At 36.8% G+C, this 20,389-nt stretch overlaps 3 protein-coding genes and 1 long non-coding RNA gene across 4 annotated transcripts in view; 3 read left to right on the top strand and 1 right to left on the bottom strand.

Moving 5' to 3' along the window:
• LOC132202014 (parapinopsin-like) overlaps nt 1-5,792 on the bottom strand; it is a 72,349-nt gene extending 66,557 nt beyond the window's left edge. The window contains exon 1 of the mRNA XM_059628628.1: nt 5,640-5,792. Within this exon, the coding sequence (XP_059484611.1) occupies nt 5,640-5,675 (36 nt within the window). The 5' untranslated portion in view covers nt 5,676-5,792. The remainder of the gene's footprint in view (nt 1-5,639) is intronic.
• On the top strand, nt 299-2,200 carry LOC132202015 (uncharacterized). Its single transcript, XM_059628629.1, has 3 exons — nt 299-454; nt 552-710; nt 1,007-2,200. Exons 1-3 carry the CDS (start codon nt 334-336, stop codon nt 1,627-1,629), a joined length of 903 nt encoding a protein of 300 aa, XP_059484612.1. The 5' UTR covers nt 299-333; the 3' UTR covers nt 1,630-2,200.
• On the top strand, nt 2,517-5,179 carry LOC132202013 (26S proteasome regulatory subunit 10B). The gene is made up of 9 exons (XM_059628625.1): nt 2,517-2,667; nt 2,867-2,946; nt 3,006-3,045; nt 3,099-3,334; nt 3,974-4,123; nt 4,178-4,301; nt 4,382-4,482; nt 4,540-4,702; nt 4,861-5,179. Exons 1-9 carry the CDS (start codon nt 2,568-2,570, stop codon nt 5,049-5,051), a joined length of 1,185 nt encoding a protein of 394 aa, XP_059484608.1. The 5' UTR covers nt 2,517-2,567; the 3' UTR covers nt 5,052-5,179.
• Nucleotides 5,793-6,334: 542 nt separating the features above from the next.
• The window catches only part of LOC132201427 (uncharacterized), a 50,899-nt gene continuing 36,844 nt past the window's right edge, over nt 6,335-20,389 (top strand). Inside the window, exon 1 of the long non-coding RNA XR_009442270.1 lies at nt 6,335-6,618. This is a non-coding gene — a long non-coding RNA (uncharacterized LOC132201427). The remainder of the gene's footprint in view (nt 6,619-20,389) is intronic.

The raw sequence follows: 20,389 nt of genomic DNA on the forward strand, positions 1-20,389 counted from the left end.
GATTATGCGGCTTACTATACAGAAATTCAATATATTTATAACAAATATTGATACTTGTGAAGTCATGAAATGAATATTTTTGAATAAAACAAAAAATATCTAAATAAATGTAAACCGCTCAAATATAATTGAGATTTTTAGCTGTACAAGAAAACGAGGAAATAAAAACCAGCTGTAAAAAATACATCCGCCTCTTTATACTTCTTATGGATAAGATTTTAACTCTATTGCTGTATTATTTTTATCATACATGCCTTATGACGCAGACGACGCAGTGTATTTTTCCTACACTCAAGCAGATAATGTATTTCCTTTTCAGTTCTTACAATTAGAATGGCAATATTGAATCTGGGAGCGTCCATCATTTTTAGTCTCGTAGTTTGGTGCAACTGCATTGAATTAAAAAATTGGGTTTCTGAAACCTGGAGTTGGCGATTGCTCATCGGAAGTAATGGTAGGAATGAATAACCTTGGGTTAGATTTAAAACCAGGGAGTGCTTGCGGCTTCAAAAGCTACTAGTGGTGAATAATCATGTTAATTTTGTTTCAAGTGAACAAGAGTCACCTGGATTACACGTTCTGCTATCAAGACGATTTTGAAATTTGCGATCAGTTTTCATTTAAACATAAAAAAATTCTGGAACGTAATTGCAGTTGCACCGTGTCTCTCACCAACACCAGTGGCAATGCTCTAAGCATGAATTGCACAGGTGATTTGTGATTTAAATTTATTTTCTAAAACAATTGGATACTTAATAATTTTATAAAAAACGCTCAAACGTTTCCTGTTGCATTATATGCTTCAATTTTGCCAATTTAACACGCTAAATTTAATAATTATCCATTATCCTGTATATGTTTGAGCTCTAAAATTAAATTTTGGAAATTCAAATAAAGTTTAATTTTCTCAGTTCTGAAAAAGGCTTTTCTATTTAACTATCAATCATTTAAAATAAAAAACTTTTCTTATAATACTGACATACACCATTTAATTCTTTTTTGGCAGGTATTAACACGATGGGATTTTGTCCACGTAATTTTAAACTGGACTATAAATCCGGCTCTAAAATCCCATCGACTGATCGCTCAACCGATTCATCGAGTACAAGTAATCAAACAAATCAAAGTGGAAAATCTTCAGTCGAGAAAAATAACGATTTGGGGGTAAATCTTCTCCTTGCTGTAGCTTTTATTATTTCTCTTCTAATCAATGTTGCTTTTTGCTATGGGAACAGAAAAAGATTTTATCCCCAAGCCTCAAAAATTTGTAGTCGTGTGAGAGCAGAGTCAGTATTAATTAATGCTGCTGCTCCAATAACCGAAATCAGTCCTTCCTGTGCTCTTTATGCCGAGGTCAATAAGAGCAACAATGAAGTAGGGGCTAACTCCTCTGTTTCGGTGGAAAATTCCATTTACGCCGAAGTGGTCAAGGCAAAAAAAGCAATAAACACGAAGGTTGAAAGTGATCCAGGCCAACCAAACGCACTTTACGCAGAGGTTAATAAACCAAGAATAGATAAAAAGCAATTGAGCGACCCTGAGGTGAGAATAGGGAGTGTAAAAAACAAAGAATCTGCCGGCGTTCGGTTTGAAAAACAGGAATCTAAAATATACCAGGAAATATTGTAAAAAGTATTTTAATGATATTCCAATTAATTCGATTTTTTATTCTTCTGAAAAAAAAACATCAAAATTTAAAAATCAGAATCAAAGAACAACATTTTAACCCATTTAACTACGCATTTAACAAATTTTTGTTTGATATGAAGCTTCATGGTCCTGTGGAGTATTATGGATCATAAAATTGTTTGAGGAACGAATAATTATAGATGAATAGATTATGTGTACAAATGTTTTGAAAAAATCGATAAATGTTGATTTTTATAAATCTAATTTTATTCCATTACTATGAAACTCAATATTTAGTTTATATTTCTTTAATATCAAATTCAATGCTCTCTCATTATTTTAATTTTAAGGGCTTCAATCTTGAAATTTAAAAAAAAAAACACTAATCTGCAAGCGCTGAGCCTAAGATATTGTAAAAAGAGAAAAAATATAATACTATATGATACACCGTTTTTAAGTTGTGCAATAAGCGAATGAAGATCATATATTAACAGCCAAGAAGTGTCTTGATATTTAGACCGTAATTACAGTTTATAATTTTGATGTAATTTCAATAAAGCAAATTATTTACTCTCAAAATTTGTTTAGTCTTTCATAACATTTCTTTGCATTTCTTCATACTTCATACAAATATTTTCTCACAAAGAGAGGTGTGCTAAATGACAGCATTTAATTGCACACAAGTCACACAACCCTTCATCTCGTGGGATATCTAGAGTTCCCCAAGACTATTGCAACCCCGATCAATTTGCCCACTGGAGTAAAAGAAGTAGCAGATTTATAATAAGACGGGAAGAAGAGATGTGTGTATAATGAAAAATTCTATTGCGGTTCATTTCGTGCTTTTAGCGCGCTGAACATTCAAAAGAGTCTGACGTCGACCGTCATTTGTTCTCGGCCCGGCCCACCCCGCCGACAGCTTGTTTTGGCAAATAATCATGGCGGCTGTTCCGATGGATCCGCTCCGGGAGCAATCCCTTGCTGATTACAGAAAGAAACTTTTGGAGCACAAAGAAGTCGAGAGCCGACTGAAAGAGAGTAAGTTCCAAACTTTATTTTGCCACAAAAATTTCGGTAAATTTTTACGTATTCGACAAAAAAGGGACCCTTCAAAATTCTTGCATGTCATCGACCTCTTTGCAAGCTTCAGCAAAATTATTTTTTCTCTTCGCAGTCTTCACACTGATAGTTTTAGTATGAAAAGTGTGAAATATTGACGTTTTAATTCATTTTTCAGTGCGAGAGCAGCTTAAAGAATTGACCAAGCAGTACGACAAGTCTGAAAACGACCTGAAAGCTTTGCAGAGTGTCGGACAGGTTTGTTAATTTACATAAATAAAAGTTACAATTTATTCAACTATCGCTTAAATTTACAGATAGTTGGTGAAGTTTTGAAGCAGCTGACTGAAGAAAAATGTGATTTTTAAGTCCTGTATCACAGAACGATTTGCTAATTTAATTTATTTCAGTTATTGTGAAGGCGACGAATGGGCCTAGGTATGTTGTCGGCTGTCGGCGCCAGTTGGACAAAGCCAAGCTGAAATCTGGTACACGAGTGGCGCTTGACATGACCACCCTGACGATTATGAGGTACTTGCCCAGGGAAGTGGATCCCTTGGTCTACAACATGTCACATGAGGACCCCGGAGATGTCACTTATTCCGAGATCGGAGGTCTAGGCGAGCAAATCCGAGAATTGAGAGAGGCAAGTCGGAATAAATTGTGCACCAGTATTACAAATTTAGGCCTGAATATTCATTCAAAATTATTAAATTATTTCATTTTATTCAAGAAAGTTGACAAGGATGGACGCGATCTCAAATTTTGTGACTGCGGTGAAATTTAAAAATTGTGCTATTGCGATCTCAAAATGTTGCGAGTTTTGCGATCAAAGATCAAATATAATTTTTTTTAAAACCCTTTCTAACGGTTTTTTTTTATCAATTCTGGTTTCAGAACGAGGAGTCAGCACAAAAATGAACTTCATAAATGAAAAGTCTTTGTTTAAGAAATTTTTCTTTAAAATTATCTGAAATCGCCAGTTTTTCTTCCAGATTTTGCATTATATCCTCCAATATTGAATATTAAAATTTCTTCCCGCACTTGCCAAAAGATCGCAAATGATCGAATGTGATTGATCACCTCTTGCGATTGCAAATGTGATCATATTTTCTTTAAAAAAATGGTGTGATCCTTTTGCGATTATGTCCATCCTTGAAAGTTGAAAGAAAATGGAGAATTTTAATTGCATTTTGACTGAGACGTACACAATAATAATAATTTATAACACTATGTCCTATTCCTCTAGCAAACTTTTAATAACTTGAATTACTTGTTATTTCAGGTAATTGAGCTCCCCCTTCTGAACCCAGAGCTATTTCAACGAGTGGGTATCACCCCTCCTAAGGGTTGTTTGCTCTACGGCCCACCTGGAACTGGAAAAACTCTCCTGGCTCGAGCCGTAGCCAGCCAGCTTGATGCAAACTTCCTCAAAGTATTTTAAAAACTATATTTTTAATTTTTAATGTAAATTAATTACAAATTGTAGGTTGTCTCTAGTGCAATTGTAGACAAATACATTGGAGAGAGTGCTCGTTTGATTCGAGAAATGTTTAACTATGCCAGGGACCACCAGCCTTGCATTATTTTCATGGATGAGATTGATGCCATTGGTAAATATCAAGATTATATATAAAAAAAGACTTAATTTGTACTTAATGTTTGAATATATGAATCGTCATATAATTTTTAGGTGGCAGGAGATTTTCCGAGGGCACATCTGCTGATCGAGAAATTCAGCGTACTTTGATGGAGCTTCTCAACCAAATGGACGGCTTTGATTCATTGGGACAAGTAGGCTATTGCAAGCAATGCCAATTTGAAACTTCAATGTTTCATTTTCTTTTTTAGGTAAAAATTATCATGGCCACAAACCGGCCAGACACCCTGGATCCTGCGCTGTTGAGACCTGGTCGTCTGGATAGGAAAATTGAAATTCCTCTGCCCAACGAGCAGGCTAGGTTGGAAATCCTCAAGATTCATGCAGGTCCAATTGCCAAGCATGGCGAAATTGGTGAGAATTTGAACTCATAATCTATCATGCTAAGCTGTACCTTATTAATTGTTTTTTATTTCAACAAATAAGTTAAAATTAGTGTTATTTCCTTTCAACTTTGATTGGATATATTTTAAGAATTAAATCAATAAAAATTCCTCTCTAATTTCGTTTAGATTACGAGGCAGTAGTGAAGCTCTCTGATGGCTTCAACGGTGCTGACCTGAGGAACGTGTGCACAGAGGCTGGTCTTTTTGCGATCCGTGCTGAACGCGAGTACGTAATCCAAGAGGACTTCATGAAGGCTGTGCGCAAAGTGTCTGATAACAAGAAACTCGAATCTAAGCTGGACTACAAGCCCATTTAATATGTCTGCTGAAATGAGCTGAAGAGACGTCCCGTGCTCCTGCTCATATTTACTTAGCGGGTGCTTCATGTACTCTGCTTCTCTGTTTGCATTAATTTAATAATAAATTCCATTTAAATTTGATATAAGCGTTTAAATTTTGAAAAGCTAAGTTGTAGTTTGTTGACGTTATCAGTTTTCATTATTTATTTAAAAAGAGATGAAAAATCATCATTTATAAATTTGAAATTGAAAACATCCAATTTAATTTTTTTGCAAGCAGCCACTATAAGCGTCTATGGAAGTGTCTGCGTTCTCGCATGACTTTCATTCCATGCCCAAAAGAAAAGCAGCAGACAAGCGCGTATTGTTCAAAAGTTTAATTGCGTGGCTATCGCTCTCGACTCTCGAGACCTAGCAATGCATGAACTTTATAAAGATGATAAATTCCTAAATCTTTAAATAAAAATTTAGATGTCACAAAAAATATGTATGGCTGAATGGTCAGGACCAGATTATTATCAACAACAACAATTGCTCTCGAGACAGAATTATCCCGAATACATAAGTGAGTCCGCGGATTTTATATAATTAAGTGCGTGGTTTTACCCTACCTTGGCGGCATGGCAAGAGTCTCTGGTCCATTTTGGGTCCTCGGCAGGTCGGCGAAATCCTCCGTCGGCTCACAATCGGCGAGATATGGGCTGCCGAGGTATCGAGACTTTGTTATCTTGCACTGCATACTTTCGCTTTCGCCCTCCATACCGCTGGATGGTGGCTGCTGCTGCTGTTGGGCGCTTCAATGAGAATGAACAGGTCAGCACAGGGATGAGAGGAGAAGGAGGAAAATACGCCGCTCTGGATTTATTGTTAATAATGAAATCTAAGATAAAATTTTTTAAGAACGCGTAAACTTAAAATATGCAAAATGCTAGCGTTGATTGATAATTCTAAAAATTTTAATTACATTGACTATTGACTTTGAGCAGTTTATCATGCATACGTAAATAAAATTCTGACGTCATCAAGCCTACGAAAGAAATTAGTATAATTATAGGAAATTTAATTAGCAAAATTGTCATCGTAGAGCGTTAATTTTAAAAACTATTCTATTTTTAAAATAAAAAAAAAATTCTCGCGGAAACGTTCATAGTCAAAATTAATTTAAAACTAGCACTATCAAAAAATACATCATTTTTTAATTTAATACTATCAATGCTGAAATTTTGATTATGTATTTAAAATTTACGCGTTCTACAAAAATTTTGTTTTAGGTTTAATTATTAAATCCAGCGCGGCGTCTCTTCACATTTTCTCGTGAATCGCTTCTCATCCCTGTGCTGACCTGTTCGTTCTCGTCGAAGCGCCGAACAGCAACAGCCACCAGCCAGCGGGAGGAATGTTCCTTGGTGGTGCGCAAGCAAATCCGCCCACCAACAAGACAGAGTTGAAGGTTGAAAAGAGCACAAAAATGGCGAAGAAGAGATCCAAATCCTTGTGATGTTTGGTGCCCTGTGTCGCCGAAATGAGCCGACGGAAGACTTCCGCTTTTTGCTGACAAATGCATCGAGGTGAACTGGATGCCCAGGTAGGTCAAAGTCCCATTTTTCTTTCAGATATTTCTGTATTTCCACTCAATTTTCATGTCACTTTATTGTTTGCGTTCCCGCCTGACATATATGTAGTTATTGCTTTTTTTGCCCCCATGAGGAAAATACCGGAAAATTCAGTTGACCCTGTAGACGGCGCTTCTATTATCGGCACGGAACGTATCCATTTTTTTTCGGTGGCCTTTATTTTTTGTTAACAAAAAAAAATTTAATGTTATGTAAAAAAAAATTAATATATTATTTTATCCATTTTATCCATAAAAATTAAATGAATACATTTTTTGCGAAACGAATTTTACAATTCATATTTGGCAAGCATTCATACATTACTTATCGGAGGTGAACTTGCATTCTTATTATAAACAAAAATAGTCAATTTCATTAATTATAACTGTAATTAATAAATACGCCATGCCATCTTTTAGTTGTTGCATATTCTCGTCGCTAATGTCAGCGCCCCTGCAATAAAGATAATTTTGTACACACGCTATTGAATGGCAAAGGGGATGACTGATTGTTATAAAAAGTCGTTCGCTTGCAGGACCCGCATGATTTTGCTACATGCAGACAGTTTGAGCCGCGCGCGTGACCCCCATCGTTTTACCCTTCATTGCCGACAAGCAGCGCACATGCCGCCGCTGTTATTTCCATCACAATTAGCCTATTAGCAAATCTAAAAGTAGTGACGCCCCTGACGGCGTTGTGTTTGAAAATTTTCAAGATGAAGGTCTCCACATGGGATGAATGAACTTATCAGATAATGCGCAAATACCTCAGTCGAACTACGAATTAAGAAATGGAAATTTTGTTACTTGAAAATCGCATGCTTTTTATCCTTTTTATACTTTCTCATACTGGGTTCAATTTATTTCATTTCGTAAGCTTTTTTATTTTCTACAGTTCTCACCCAGATTTAATAAATTGGGTATAAATATTTATATATCATTATTTTTTAATGTATATAAACTGTAGCCTATTTAATTTTAAAATATCTGATTCAATTGAAATAAATTATTTCATATCCCATTTGAGCCAAAATAGACGCTTTAAATTAATGTTTCAAAGAAAATCTTCGCAAAATTATCATTATTGAAAAAAAATTCAATTTCTTAAGTTATAGCAGCAGAATTTGCTTCCCCATTGATTTTTCATTTGACCTTTGACTGCACGCCTCACTTGTTAATGGAAAGCAAAGAGGCTGACAATGAAAGACCGAATGGCCCGTTTGCTCGTCGGCTGCATTGCTGATGTTGGTAAATGCAGAAAGTAAAAAGCAGCAGTCGTGTCAAAGCTCGGCGTGTGTGTTCAAGTGACTGAGTAAGCAACTTTTACTCTTTCACGCCGACCAGGTCTCCTCTCCGTCAAGTTCAAAAACCATCACGGAGAGAAAAAAATCTTGTAGCTTCGAAAGTGTTAAAATGTGCACACTCTTGCAAAAATGAGTTTTTTGTCATTTTGTGCGAGCAGATGAGCTGTGCCGAAGTATTGTTTCTTATAATGATTATCATTATCACTTAACGAAAAAAATTATAAATACGTAATGGAAAACTTTAAAAATAATTTTTGATTTTGTATTGTTCAATGTGAGACCACCAATTAATCATACCACGTTATAGAGGTGAATAAAAATTCGGAAATGTTTTTATTTTAAGAAATCATTTTTTTTTATTCAAGCTGCTTTAGTTACTTGCAGATAATGAAGTTTATTTTCACGAGTAAAAAAAAATAAATCATACTTGTAGAATCAGCTATGCAATATTTTAATAACACCGTTTTATTTTAAGATGACAGAGCTGACTTAAATTAATTAATTGCCATCTGCGTGTTGCGTTACTATTATTTTCCATAAGTGCAAACATCGAAGGGGAATACTGATGGAAGTGTTAATAAATTCTATTCTTCTAACGTTAATTAAAACTCTGCCATGTGGCGGGTTTTCATTGCTGTCACACAAGTTACATTCATCTCAATTAACCCTTTAATTAGTTCTGCAGGCAGCGTGGCTGTTGGATGATTTTTTTGAGCGATGAGAATTTTCAATGCAGTCCCTAATTTTTAATATTTATGCTGGTTGGGTGAGATGATAAATTAAAAAGAAATTAAACTTAAAAAAAGCAGAGAATTCTTTGAGAGCACTCAATTATTTCCAATGCAGAGCACAATATTAATTATTGTAAATATATTTAAAAATAAAAATCAATCACTCATCATTTTTTTTTACTTTTAAACTGTGATTTGTTCATTTTATAATCAACTAAATACTAATTAAATTGTCTTGCGAAAAGAAATAATAATAAGGGAATTGGATAATTTGAGTAAAATTATATCACGATCATGCGCTATCTCATCAACCATGTTATTTTTGGTCGCTGCATGTTGAATCTACAAAACTCGCAATCATTATAAGATTGTATGATAATCAAATCCAAGCAAAATTGCATTACGTGACCCTTTGTTGTTGCAATCTTAGAGAGACTGCACTCATCTATAATAATGTCAACATAAGCAGCTGCTTGAAAGTGCAAGCAAATCGCCACACCGCGCGATAAACGATAAGCAAATTATCCCACTGAGCCTCAGGCACGTCCCTCTCGCTTGCTAATTATTCATGCGTAGGTGCACGCGCGTGCATGCTAATTGCGAGGAGGTTCATCGTCGCGATTTGCTCACCGCGAACTGAAAAGAGCGTGTGTGCAATAATTAAGTCCCCGTGAGTGCGACGCGCCTGACAAACTGCTCGACTGTTGCGAAAATTTTGCACAAATAAGAAGTTGCTTCGCTCGCTTATATTTCGCAACTGAAAATGCTCAGATTTATGATGTCGGACTCTTCGTGAATGGAATTAATTCTGCGCGCTTTTCATTGTGTCCTGATGCCTACACCGCCTTGCGTCGAGTTATTATCGTTTATTTCACTCGCGGTGTTCTGCATGACATTCACTTGAACTCAAGGCAGAGCATGTTTGCAAGTGCTCGTCTATTGTTTGAAAATTCACATTATTTGTGCTCATTTTATTGAAAGGTTAACGTGAAGGGCTGAATTTTAATTTTTGCAAGAGGAGAAAATATGCCAACGTAAAACTTTATTGCCCCAATTTTAAAACTTGTTAAGTTTGTTTAGGAAAAATCTTTAAGTTAATTATCATCAGTATTATACAAATTTTTACTGCCAATCTTATTCGATTTTTAAAATTAACCAGTAATACCATTGAGTGTGTTGTCATTAAAAAAAAAATTATTTAAAATATATCACAATTTGCTGATTGATATTTTCTGCGAATTTTAAAGCTTCAAAGAGAAATTAAAAGAATTCTATATTATTTGGTTTAAATACTTAATAACATCATGAGGAAAACTACAAAAAATAAATATTTAATTAAACAATTAATAAAAAAAATAATAATCAAGTAAATGGATCAGAAAGAGAAAGGACGTGGATATTTTCTCCTCACCATTCTTGTAGACGATTAATATGCATTGTCCATGTGAACGAACAAGCAGCGTCCACACTGAGAAAAAACTCGCGCCAAACAAATTAAAAAGCCGACCGCTGAGAAAAATAAGCACTGACAAAGAATGGCAGAAAAAATTAGCAATGCGAGAGGCGTCGTTCGGGAAAATGCAAAATAACGAGAGAGCTGCTGACAATTCACTCGACCGAAAGAGCATCTCTCCACTTCACCTTGACTTTTAAGCGTTCAAAGTCTTCTTCTTTTCACCTGCCCACTGATGGATTCATAAGTAATGCGCAGTGACGTGGATGCGGTTGGCCCCGGACGGTCCAAAAGCAACAGAGTGAAAATGATAATTTGGGCGAATGAAAGAAAGAAAGAAAAAAGTCTTGCACCTGCAGATGAACGCACCGGAAGTGGGTCATGCACTTGACCTCCTTCGCTTCCGGTCCACATTCGCCATCGGCGGAGGAGGATGTGCATGAGGCTCTCGGGCGCCGGCTCCTCGCCGCCGGCAACCAGAACTTGCACTTTTACTCTCTCAAGAGAGAGACTCTCGCTGCTCCATGCACGCCTCGTTTGCTTGGGAGTTTTCATCTTACGCTCGCAAACGAGTCAATTATGTGAAATTTTATTCCTCGAGCTAAGAGCTTTGAGTTATAAAATCTTGAATTAATGGCCGGATTTTCATTAAAATCCAATTATTTTCATTCCTGATTACTGCTTAACGATTTAATTTGAAATTTAAATTCTAGCGCTTCAATCATAAAATGTTTTTAAATTATTATAATCGGTGTTTATTAAAACAAAAATTAAAATAAATAAATAAAAAGCTATGATTCCAAATTTATAATTTTTATTTATATTAATTTTTTATGCTCATAGCTTTTCATTTTAAAATCCAAACAAAACATTGACCTCAAACTATTCAACGCCTCTGCAAATTTTATCAGGTTTATTGGTTTTATTCAGGAGTAGCATATTTAAATGACGACTGTTATTTCCAAATCACACGCATAATTTAACCAGCAACCATGTATGTAACCATTTCGTTGCCAAATTTTGTTGCGAATCGCACACACAGCATGCTGGTTCATTAATCAGAGCAACTTTCGGATACAGTTTCCCGGCGCCAACCACTTCATCTCTTCTCTCTCAGTGTGGCAAAAAGCCCGAGATTTAACAGCCTCTCTATTCACCCCGCTTGCGTCATTTATACGGACACCAAAGAGGTCGCATTAAATCTAACGTGTGCGATTTCACAATGATACACTAACGAGAGGCGATTCCGTCCGGGTGCTCTCACCAGCACTCTCGAGAGTTAAGAAAACACGGCGCAGCTATAGCGTAATTCATGCAAATGAGGCTCGACGGAGAATAAATGAAACGCACTTACAACACGCGAAAGAAAGAGAGAGAGATGATCATGCAGAGAAAGTTCAAGAGTAACAACTCCCGCTGCTGCCCAAGTGTAATTATACCTGCAAGCAAAGCCGGTGCGCGCATCTTTTGCTTTCTATTGTGCGGCGGGGTGTAGTCCTGCTCGCCGTCTTTCTGAAATTTTATTGTTCCACGTAGGCGTGGATTGCAAAAAGTCACCGAAGAGATAGAGAGAGAGAGAGGAAAGGAAATATTAAACGGACGCGGCGTTCCGTCGCGCACTTGACGCACAGCACAAAGAAAGAGAGATAGGGCCACTGCTCTGCGAACTTTCTCATCGCACTCTGTGTGCTTATTAGAGTGGAAAATAGATTTTAATTGAATTTATCCGATTGGTGTGATTAGAAAGAGGAATGCCTGCCATTTTCATTGAATTTAAATATCAAACAATGCAGTAAAAGTAGATGGAACTCCAACGGTTCGGATTTATTTTAAGAAAAAATTGACAAGGAAGACTGAGAAAAATAATTCAAATAATTATACTTTATTTAAAAGAGCAAGAAAATCATTTAAATTAAACTTTTTTATATCCTGGAATCTCCATTATTTTTTCTTTATTATAAAAGTGAAAAATCGTAAAACGAATGCATTTCAGAGACTGCGCTTTAGGTTTTTTTTTTTAATAATATCAGATAAAAGTTTTCTATAACACAGTTTGATATAAATAAAACGTTCATCATAAAACATAGCACAAATCAGAAAAAAGGCCAATGCGATGAAAAGCTTTTTGTTCTTCTTGTAAATATTGAATTCTAAACAATAACAACGTTAAAATTCACATCTCGCCTCTCGACGGAAACATAAATTAAAACGATGAACATTTTTCTGAATGACGCGCCTTGCCTGTCGATGATCGCTGCTACGCGCTTAAATAAAATTTTGATGGACGCGTAGAATCTGTAATGAGAAGCAGCTGTTTGGGCATGGCGAATATAAAAAGTATCAAAACCGGCCGAGCAAAAAAAGAAGCAGTGAAAGCTCAAGGCACTGCGGCTGTTCTTTTTTTTTTGTCCGGCACTCGATTGTCACCAAAGCGCGGCGAGCGGGTTTTGTTTCTTGGCGGAGATGATAAAAAGCTCGTCGAGCTCAGTGCGTGTTGATTTTGTGAAAATCAATCTGCTCTTACTTTCAACAGGAACAAGAGATTTATGTATCGCGCTCCTGGTGCGCGGCTGGACAAGAGTTTCTCTTTATTATTTGCCTTTTTCTCTGCTGAGTGGAAACATAATTATCTGCTGGCGTCGGTGCACGTTTGGAAAGCGAGTGGATGACTTTTGTCAACATAATGACGTTTCCTAGATGGCAAAATGTCTCATCGTTTGCTGATTTTGATCGCTAACTGATAGCTGAAGGCTGCACCGACTTCTCGTATTAAGTCATTAGTGTGGGAATTACAACATGGAAACGACAAGCATCAGCTCTGGTGTGCGAAGATAACCTTAACCTTGCCCTTGGTGCGGATAGGTGTTACATGTGTACGCAAATGTTTCTATGTATGTTTTTTAATGAACGCTAAGTGCTGAAAACACAGATCATACGAAAACAAACTCGCTAAATTAAATGAATGTCGAAAATTTCTGAAATCTGTGTGCTGTGCGTAAAAAAATAAACGGATGTGTTCAATTTGCACTCTAAAAGGTGATTGTTCAAAAAAGACAATCAATTTCCAAGAAATTTCAAAGGTGAGGAACATTTCAATCAAGAACTATTTATTTTGGCATGTTTATCGTGGCGTCAGATGAATGAAAAATTAAAAACGGCGTCTGACAACAATGAAACAAAACCGCCCGATTGTGAGAGACGAACCAGCGGTAGAGATGAGGGTACACACAAAACGTGAAATGCGAGACTTGTCTTTTGTTTTCTTTAGTGCACCGCTATGAAATAATTTTGAAGACGGTCACAAATGTCAATAGGATATTATTTTTTAAGAGTATCCCACTGAAAGAACTTTTAAGTTTTAAATATGCAGGGTGTGTAAGTTAATCTAGTGTTAGTCAGCTTGTTAATTGGTCCAATCAAGTGCTTTTAGTTCCTAATTTTCAACATTAATAAAAAGCATCTTCTTATGTTTAAAAGTGTTTATATTTAATCAAGTGTTGTTGATAGCCCGTGATGGCCCGATTCCGAATGTGAAGTTTATATTAATTATTTATGAACTTACTGCATCTTAAAAAAATTATTAAAATAAATCGTGACATAATCCACTTTAATTGTACATCAAAAATATAACATGAATGAAATTATTTTTCATTCACGTGGAAAAATTTATTTTCCGAATGATGAAAAAATCCCAATGCAAGCATCTTCTTTGTTTTTTTGATTCTGCATTCGTAATTTCAAAAGAAGTTGAATGTTTAAAAATAGACCCTTATATGTGCTAAACGCAACCGGTCACACAGCAATGGTGAGCAGGTTGCCTATGCCACCCCCTTTTTGAAGCAAACAATTAGAACACCCACTTGATTCGGTTCGCCGTCAGTGTGCTCGAATGCGCAGACTGTTTACCGAACGCTGGCATAAAATGCAAATTTCAAAGCGAGGGCCAATTTGGCAGACACAGCAATTAATGCCGCCTGGTCGTTCGTTCTCCCAGCTCACGTTTTCTAATTGCACCGGTGCAAAAAAGCAGCAGCAGCAGCAGCAGCGGAGGGACACAAAAGTGAGCCGGCGTGCAGAGCCACAAAGGGATGCTGGCGGGTAAGACTTCTTTTTCAGGATGGAGTGCACTCCTCGGGCCACACTTGGCCTTGGCTGCTTTTTTCAAAGCAAGTCTTCATTACACAGGCGAGAGCAGCAAGGCAGGGATCCCGGTAGTACAATTCTCGCTACAAAGCAGAGGCAGACGAAGGCCAGCAAGCTGAGAGAGTTAGACGCCAGCAGCCCAAACACACTGACTGAAGGTGACCCTTGTTGTCTTCTTATCCGCAGCCGGCCGGTCGTCGCTGGACGCGGACGCGAGATTCGCTCAATTTCCACCGCTCGGATCGGCGACAAAATACATTCAAGTAATTTTTCCCTCGCCGGCAAATGAATTTAAATCGAGTCGGACGGGCGTGTGCTGGGGATTAATTTTTCTCTCCATATATAAAACAAACCAGCTGATAAACCGTCGCCAAGGCTAGCCGACTGACTGAGTGCGTCTGCGGTGTGTGCGTTTTTAATCAGCGTGTCATTACGAGAATGTGTCTCGTAGCACGGACGGGGCTACTTGACGCCTCCACGCTTTATTCTTAAAAAAGAGCTACCGTGCAGTGGAATGTTTCGCGCCTCTGCTCTAACCGTATGCAAGGCAGCTGAAGCGAATGTGATACGGGCGTTGGCGTTTGCACTGCAGTTGACAAATTCACGCTTTGAAGTAAAATTCTTTTTTGTGGTGCTCGCCGCTGCATGAACATTAGAATCGTGCGCGCGATGTTTGCTGTACAAGATTTTCTTCTCGTTTCACGCTTTCGTCTGTGAGCGAACAAAAATTGTGGCATAATATTTTAAAATTATTGATGAAATGTAATTATTTAAAAGAATTATCAATTAAAATATATTTGCTTCTTTCCTTATCAAATCAATCTTTGTCTACTAAATGTCAAAAATGTAGAACGCAGAGTAATGTGAATCATAATTATTATTATTATTTATTCTTCTGAAAAAAAGTTAAAAATAGCTTTTATTATAATAAATGAATAAAAACACACTCACTAGTAGATAATAATTATTATTTCTCCTCTACATTACGGTTTAAGTCATTAAAATAAAACAAATTGGTTGGATTTATACTTATAAAGCAAATAGCATCGCTTTTAAAGTAAATAATATTTGCTAAAGAAGTCAGCACTTACATAAAAAAATCAAGGCATCGTGACAAAACATTGCAACTCAAAATGCAGGAGTGCGTTTGCCTTTTTCGCAACGCTGCTGAGCATATGACAAAACGATGGATGATATAATAAAAAACGCCGGCGCTGCTTTCCGTCCTGTGTTGTGACAAAGGACATGCACAAACATCACGTGTATATTCCTGTGTGTGTATATTGCGAGAGTGAGTGCATGCGATGCGAGGGGCGTATTTTCGAGTAGTAAATTATACATGCTCACATATATAAATGCACGGTGGGAGAGATTATAATAATGTGCATTGTCCTTATTGTGCGTTATTTTCATGCTCAGTCGTTGTTTCCCCGTCAGAGAGACGATGCGGGTGAAGATTACAGGACTTATAAAAGTTATTTATAAACTCAATTAAAACTTTAATTCAAATGCAATTTAATTACAGAGTTTTAATTACATTTTTTTTACATGAGAGAAACGAGATGATAAATTTGTCACAAATGTAGAATGGACTGAGCTAAAAATAAATAAACATTCAGCACATCATCAATCAACGCCCATTTCTAAAATGGAGAGCGGCCTAATGAAAAACCAGTCAGCAATCACAACGCGCGGGCTGCCACATGCAAATCATCTGCGTTTTATAGGAAGTAGAGATGCTGGCCAACTTAACGCCAGCAGTGACCTTAAGAGTGACACGATGAGTGATTGAGAGTGAGCTAATACTTTTTTGCCTCCGCAAGTTATAAATTTAGTCGAGTAGTAGATTTTTCAGATAGCCGAGTTCTGGCAGCGCGAATCAGTTCCGGGACTATCTTTTATGCTTCGGGATTTTGACGTCATTGGAGGGTACAGACGAAGGTTTATTATTGTTATTTTATGGGACGGGTATATGATTTGTTTTTAAATATGGCCGCGGTGCAGGCGGATTTTCAGCCAAGAGTGAGAGGAATCAGGTATGCCAGACGCATCTTGCATAATTTAATTAATGCTTCGGTGACACTCGGCTACATTCTTGCGCAGCAAAGCATGACAATAAAACTTAAATGCATAAATATTACAAGTGCAGAAAACCTATTCGGTTTCAAACTTAAATTTTTGTTTACAACTCATCGCATATTCCGTGTTCAGAAATATTAGTTTTAATGTTTTATTTACTTGCACTCAAATGTACCAATAGAAGTGATAATTGCCTTTTTAAGTAAACATTAGGCGCTACTCTCTGATGCAAATGACAACGTGTCTAATCGCCATAATGAGATTTGCAAAAAATGTGTACACCGTTAAATTAATTTAATTGCTTGCTATTTTTTTTTAACAAAAAAGAGAGATCCTCAGTCTGGAGACTACTTGATCGCAGCAATTTTCCCAGCAACACCATTTTGAGTACTTAAAAAGTTCAATTATCTTCACTATCCCAGCACATTGTGTCTACTTGAGAGCAAGGGTATTTGATTGACATTTAAATTACACCGTGTGCGCCTAACTAAGTACCACGCCGCGTGCATTCTAATCCACATTGGCTCAAACGAGCGTTCTCTGCAATTACCTAAACAATTTCCGAGTTAATTATGCTCGCGGATATATATGTATACATACTTAAAAATAAATCCTCCTCTCTGCTCGGACGCCGGATAATAAAACGCACCGTAAATAATGCAGCAAAATATAATTTTTGCCCAATCTGCGCGTCGAGCTATTTTCCGAGAAAATAATGCTGATTGCCTCGTCAATTTCATCGCCAAATTTAATTTGCAGCAGCAGGCGGGTTTTGTAAATTTAAGTGTGCGTGTTTGTACATGTGTGTGTGCGACTTAAAAGAGGGTCGTAAAACGTCGTACGGCGGCCGTAAATCCAACAGTGCTCGCTGGCAATAATTTTCGGACCCATGAATGTTTGGGCGGCAATAAAGCGGCGCAAGTAAATCACTTGGTACACATGTACAATAAAGAGAGGGCTCATAGAAAACGCTGGGTGTAATTTTTAGTGTGGTTCGCTGCGATTGTTTTACGACTCAATCACTCTCCTTAAATTAAAAGACTTCCCCATAGCCAGTGTGTAACAATATAAGGAGCACGTGGTGGTCAATCTGTGTAATTGCGGCAATCTCAGCAGGGTCTTGCACGGTGGTCTGCTTCCTTATTATTTTGGTGTATTTCAAAACTTAATATGCGTCCACGAACATTCAGATATCTGGATTAATAGTTAAAAATTAAAATAAATAAAAACAGCAAGTAGTAAAATTATAACTTTAATGGGGGTAACGTCGTGTTCTGATAGTTTCGTTATAGTGTACCCAAAATTTTATTAATCGCTCATTTTTTTCATTCCACATTTTTTTTTGTTCTTTAAATTGTAATCTATATTTATTTTTTTTAGAAGTTTTAACGAATACCACATAATTATCAAAATATTAACGTCTAGATAAAAAGTATTTATTAACTGTCAATTTGAAATCAATTTTGTTTTACGCAGATCACAATCGGCACTCAAAGCTGATATAATTATCTTCGCCAGTTTTAATTTTCAGTTAATTGTCAACCTGATATCTCATTCATCAATCTAACATTGAGAGGCATCATTGTGAAAGAAAGCGATGATCAGCAATGAATCCTGATTAAAAAACAATGAAATTTTTGCTTCGGTCGACGATTGGGTTTTTATAAAAAAGCGAGAGATGGCGCCGTGACTGCTCTCGCGTGGAAGAAAATAATTAAGTCTACCTGGACTTGTTGGAGAGAAAAAATAATAAATGTAGGGAGCGAGCGATAAACACGCCTTGCTTGTTACCAACGCACCATCTCGCTCGGGCACAAAAAATCCATATAATTGTAGCAATAAAACGTTAATTGCGCGGCACTATATTCATTTCCTCCGAGGTGTCGTCCTCGCGGGCGGCTAATTGAATCGCTCATATAATGAATTTATCAAGATGAACGTTAAATAAATAAATGTCGCACATGGACGAGGTGCCGGCGTTTATGAATTGCACGTCTCATGTACTTGAGACGGAGGACGAGAGATACCAAAGGGTAATTCACTTTGATTGTCATTGCGCTCAATTTGCGACGAAAGCAATAACAGTTGATGGAAGGAAATTGAAATTTATCTCCTGGACCTTCACCAGCATCATTATTACGATGCGGAATTAGTCACACTTTCCCGCCTTTGACAAAAGGGAAAATCTCCAAAGCCGCGCTGTCGACATAAAAGTCGTACAGTCGGGATGAAGAGAAAATCTTCCGCCCTTATTATGTTTGAGCTTCCAATTTGCTGCGCCAAATATATATTATAAGAAGAAAGCCATTTGATATAAAAGCATTTTTCACGGGCATTGTGGCTGCTCAGCACCTGAAAGAGATTTAAAAAGCATCAAACAGAGCTAGGCCCCTTTCCGCGCTGCCAGGCGGTATTATTTTTTTCCCGACATTACACCTGCTATAGAATTACCTGTGCCTGAGCGCGTAGCTCGGCTGTAGTGTGATAATGTAACAAAAAATGAACGAGAGAGATCCACCCCAGCAGCGTGTTTATCTGCGGCCGGCGTTATTTTCGGGTATTTTATTTCCACGCATCCTCGAAAATAAATCCAGCCGAGGCCCTGGGGGAGGCCAGGGAAATGCGCTTCGCAGGTATACATCGTTAAATCGGGGGTCGCAACAGGTTCACATCTCTCAGAGGGGATGTTCTTGTAAGATGTTACGAGGCAAGATTGATCACCTGCACTCTCCGTATACAGTTATAAATGTAAAATAAAACGGGCACCGTTGTTGGTTTTAAGCTTTAATTTGTTGAAAATGCACTTTTCACCTGTTTGATGCTATTATGCAAGAAATACAAAGTAATCAAACGCGGGATAAATGACCGCAGCTGCTGAATAGTAACACCTGATCTGCAGAGTGCATTCACTTCACAATGAAGTGTCCAGTGGGGTTTCTTGAAACATTTATTGCAAGACAAACTTCTATTGGGAATGTCCGCCTAATTGTAAGAGCGGAACATTTCTTAAGATGCGATTTCATTCAACTTTGCTCTTATTATGTGGTATATTTTACAGCTTGCTTCAGAAAGTGATATACAGCATTTATTTTTCATTTGAAAACACCAAAATTGTGTTTTTACATTTTCAATTTGCTTAATAATTTAATATTTAATTTGCTTCATTAAAAAAAACTTATTCCTATTTTTTTTCTATTTTTTTCATTAAATATTTCAATGTATAATAAGCAATATTACGTTACTATAATTTTTCAAAATTGTTTGTATGTAACATTTTAATATAGTACAATATATTTCATCTCAAAATTAAGCTAAATAGTAAACCTATTTGCTGTTGTTTGTTTATTTATTCATTTATAAAGCACCTTAATTATTCTCATTCTATAATATATTTTCAAATAAATACTAACAAGAAAATTTAAATGCTGAAAAGATTATTAATGTTCTAGAAAAAGCCAGGTATTTATATTATTCATATAAAATTTCCAGCTCTGGATTTTTATGAAAGTAAAAAAAAACTGGCACTAAAAGTTGTGCGGCTTAAAATTGAAAGGATTTTATCTATACTTAAGAGTTCAGATGATCAGCAACATCTCGGATATCTTTTGGGACTACAGAGTGCTCATGTTTCTCAATGTTATCGAATGCAATTAAAAATATTTACCATACGCTGACCCTCCTCCTCTCTTCTCCGAATTCATATCGCCCTCAGTCAGTTGCCCTCGTCGTTATTATTATTTGAGTCTCTTGATTAAGCAATAGGGAGACGCAGATAAATATGTTGATTAGGAGTTTCTCGCAAGCGGACGCAGGGCACTGTCCTCACCATATGCATGAATAGAAATTTCCATTCCAGATGATTCCTCCCGAGACATAGAATTTCACGAACCACGCCTTCATTTTCTCCAAAATTTGTAGATACCGTAAATTGCTAAATATTCTCAGTGAAATAGAAATGAACAATGAGTATAAACAGAACTCAATGCAAATGAAGTGGACGCTCGGGAGCAATAGAATTTTAAAGGACCGGCTGC

This window comes from Neocloeon triangulifer, unplaced genomic scaffold (genome assembly GCF_031216515.1).
Source record: "Neocloeon triangulifer isolate White Clay Creek 2 clone unplaced genomic scaffold, ASM3121651v1 ptg000014l, whole genome shotgun sequence".
Classification (NCBI taxonomy): domain Eukaryota; kingdom Metazoa; phylum Arthropoda; class Insecta; order Ephemeroptera; family Baetidae; genus Neocloeon; species Neocloeon triangulifer.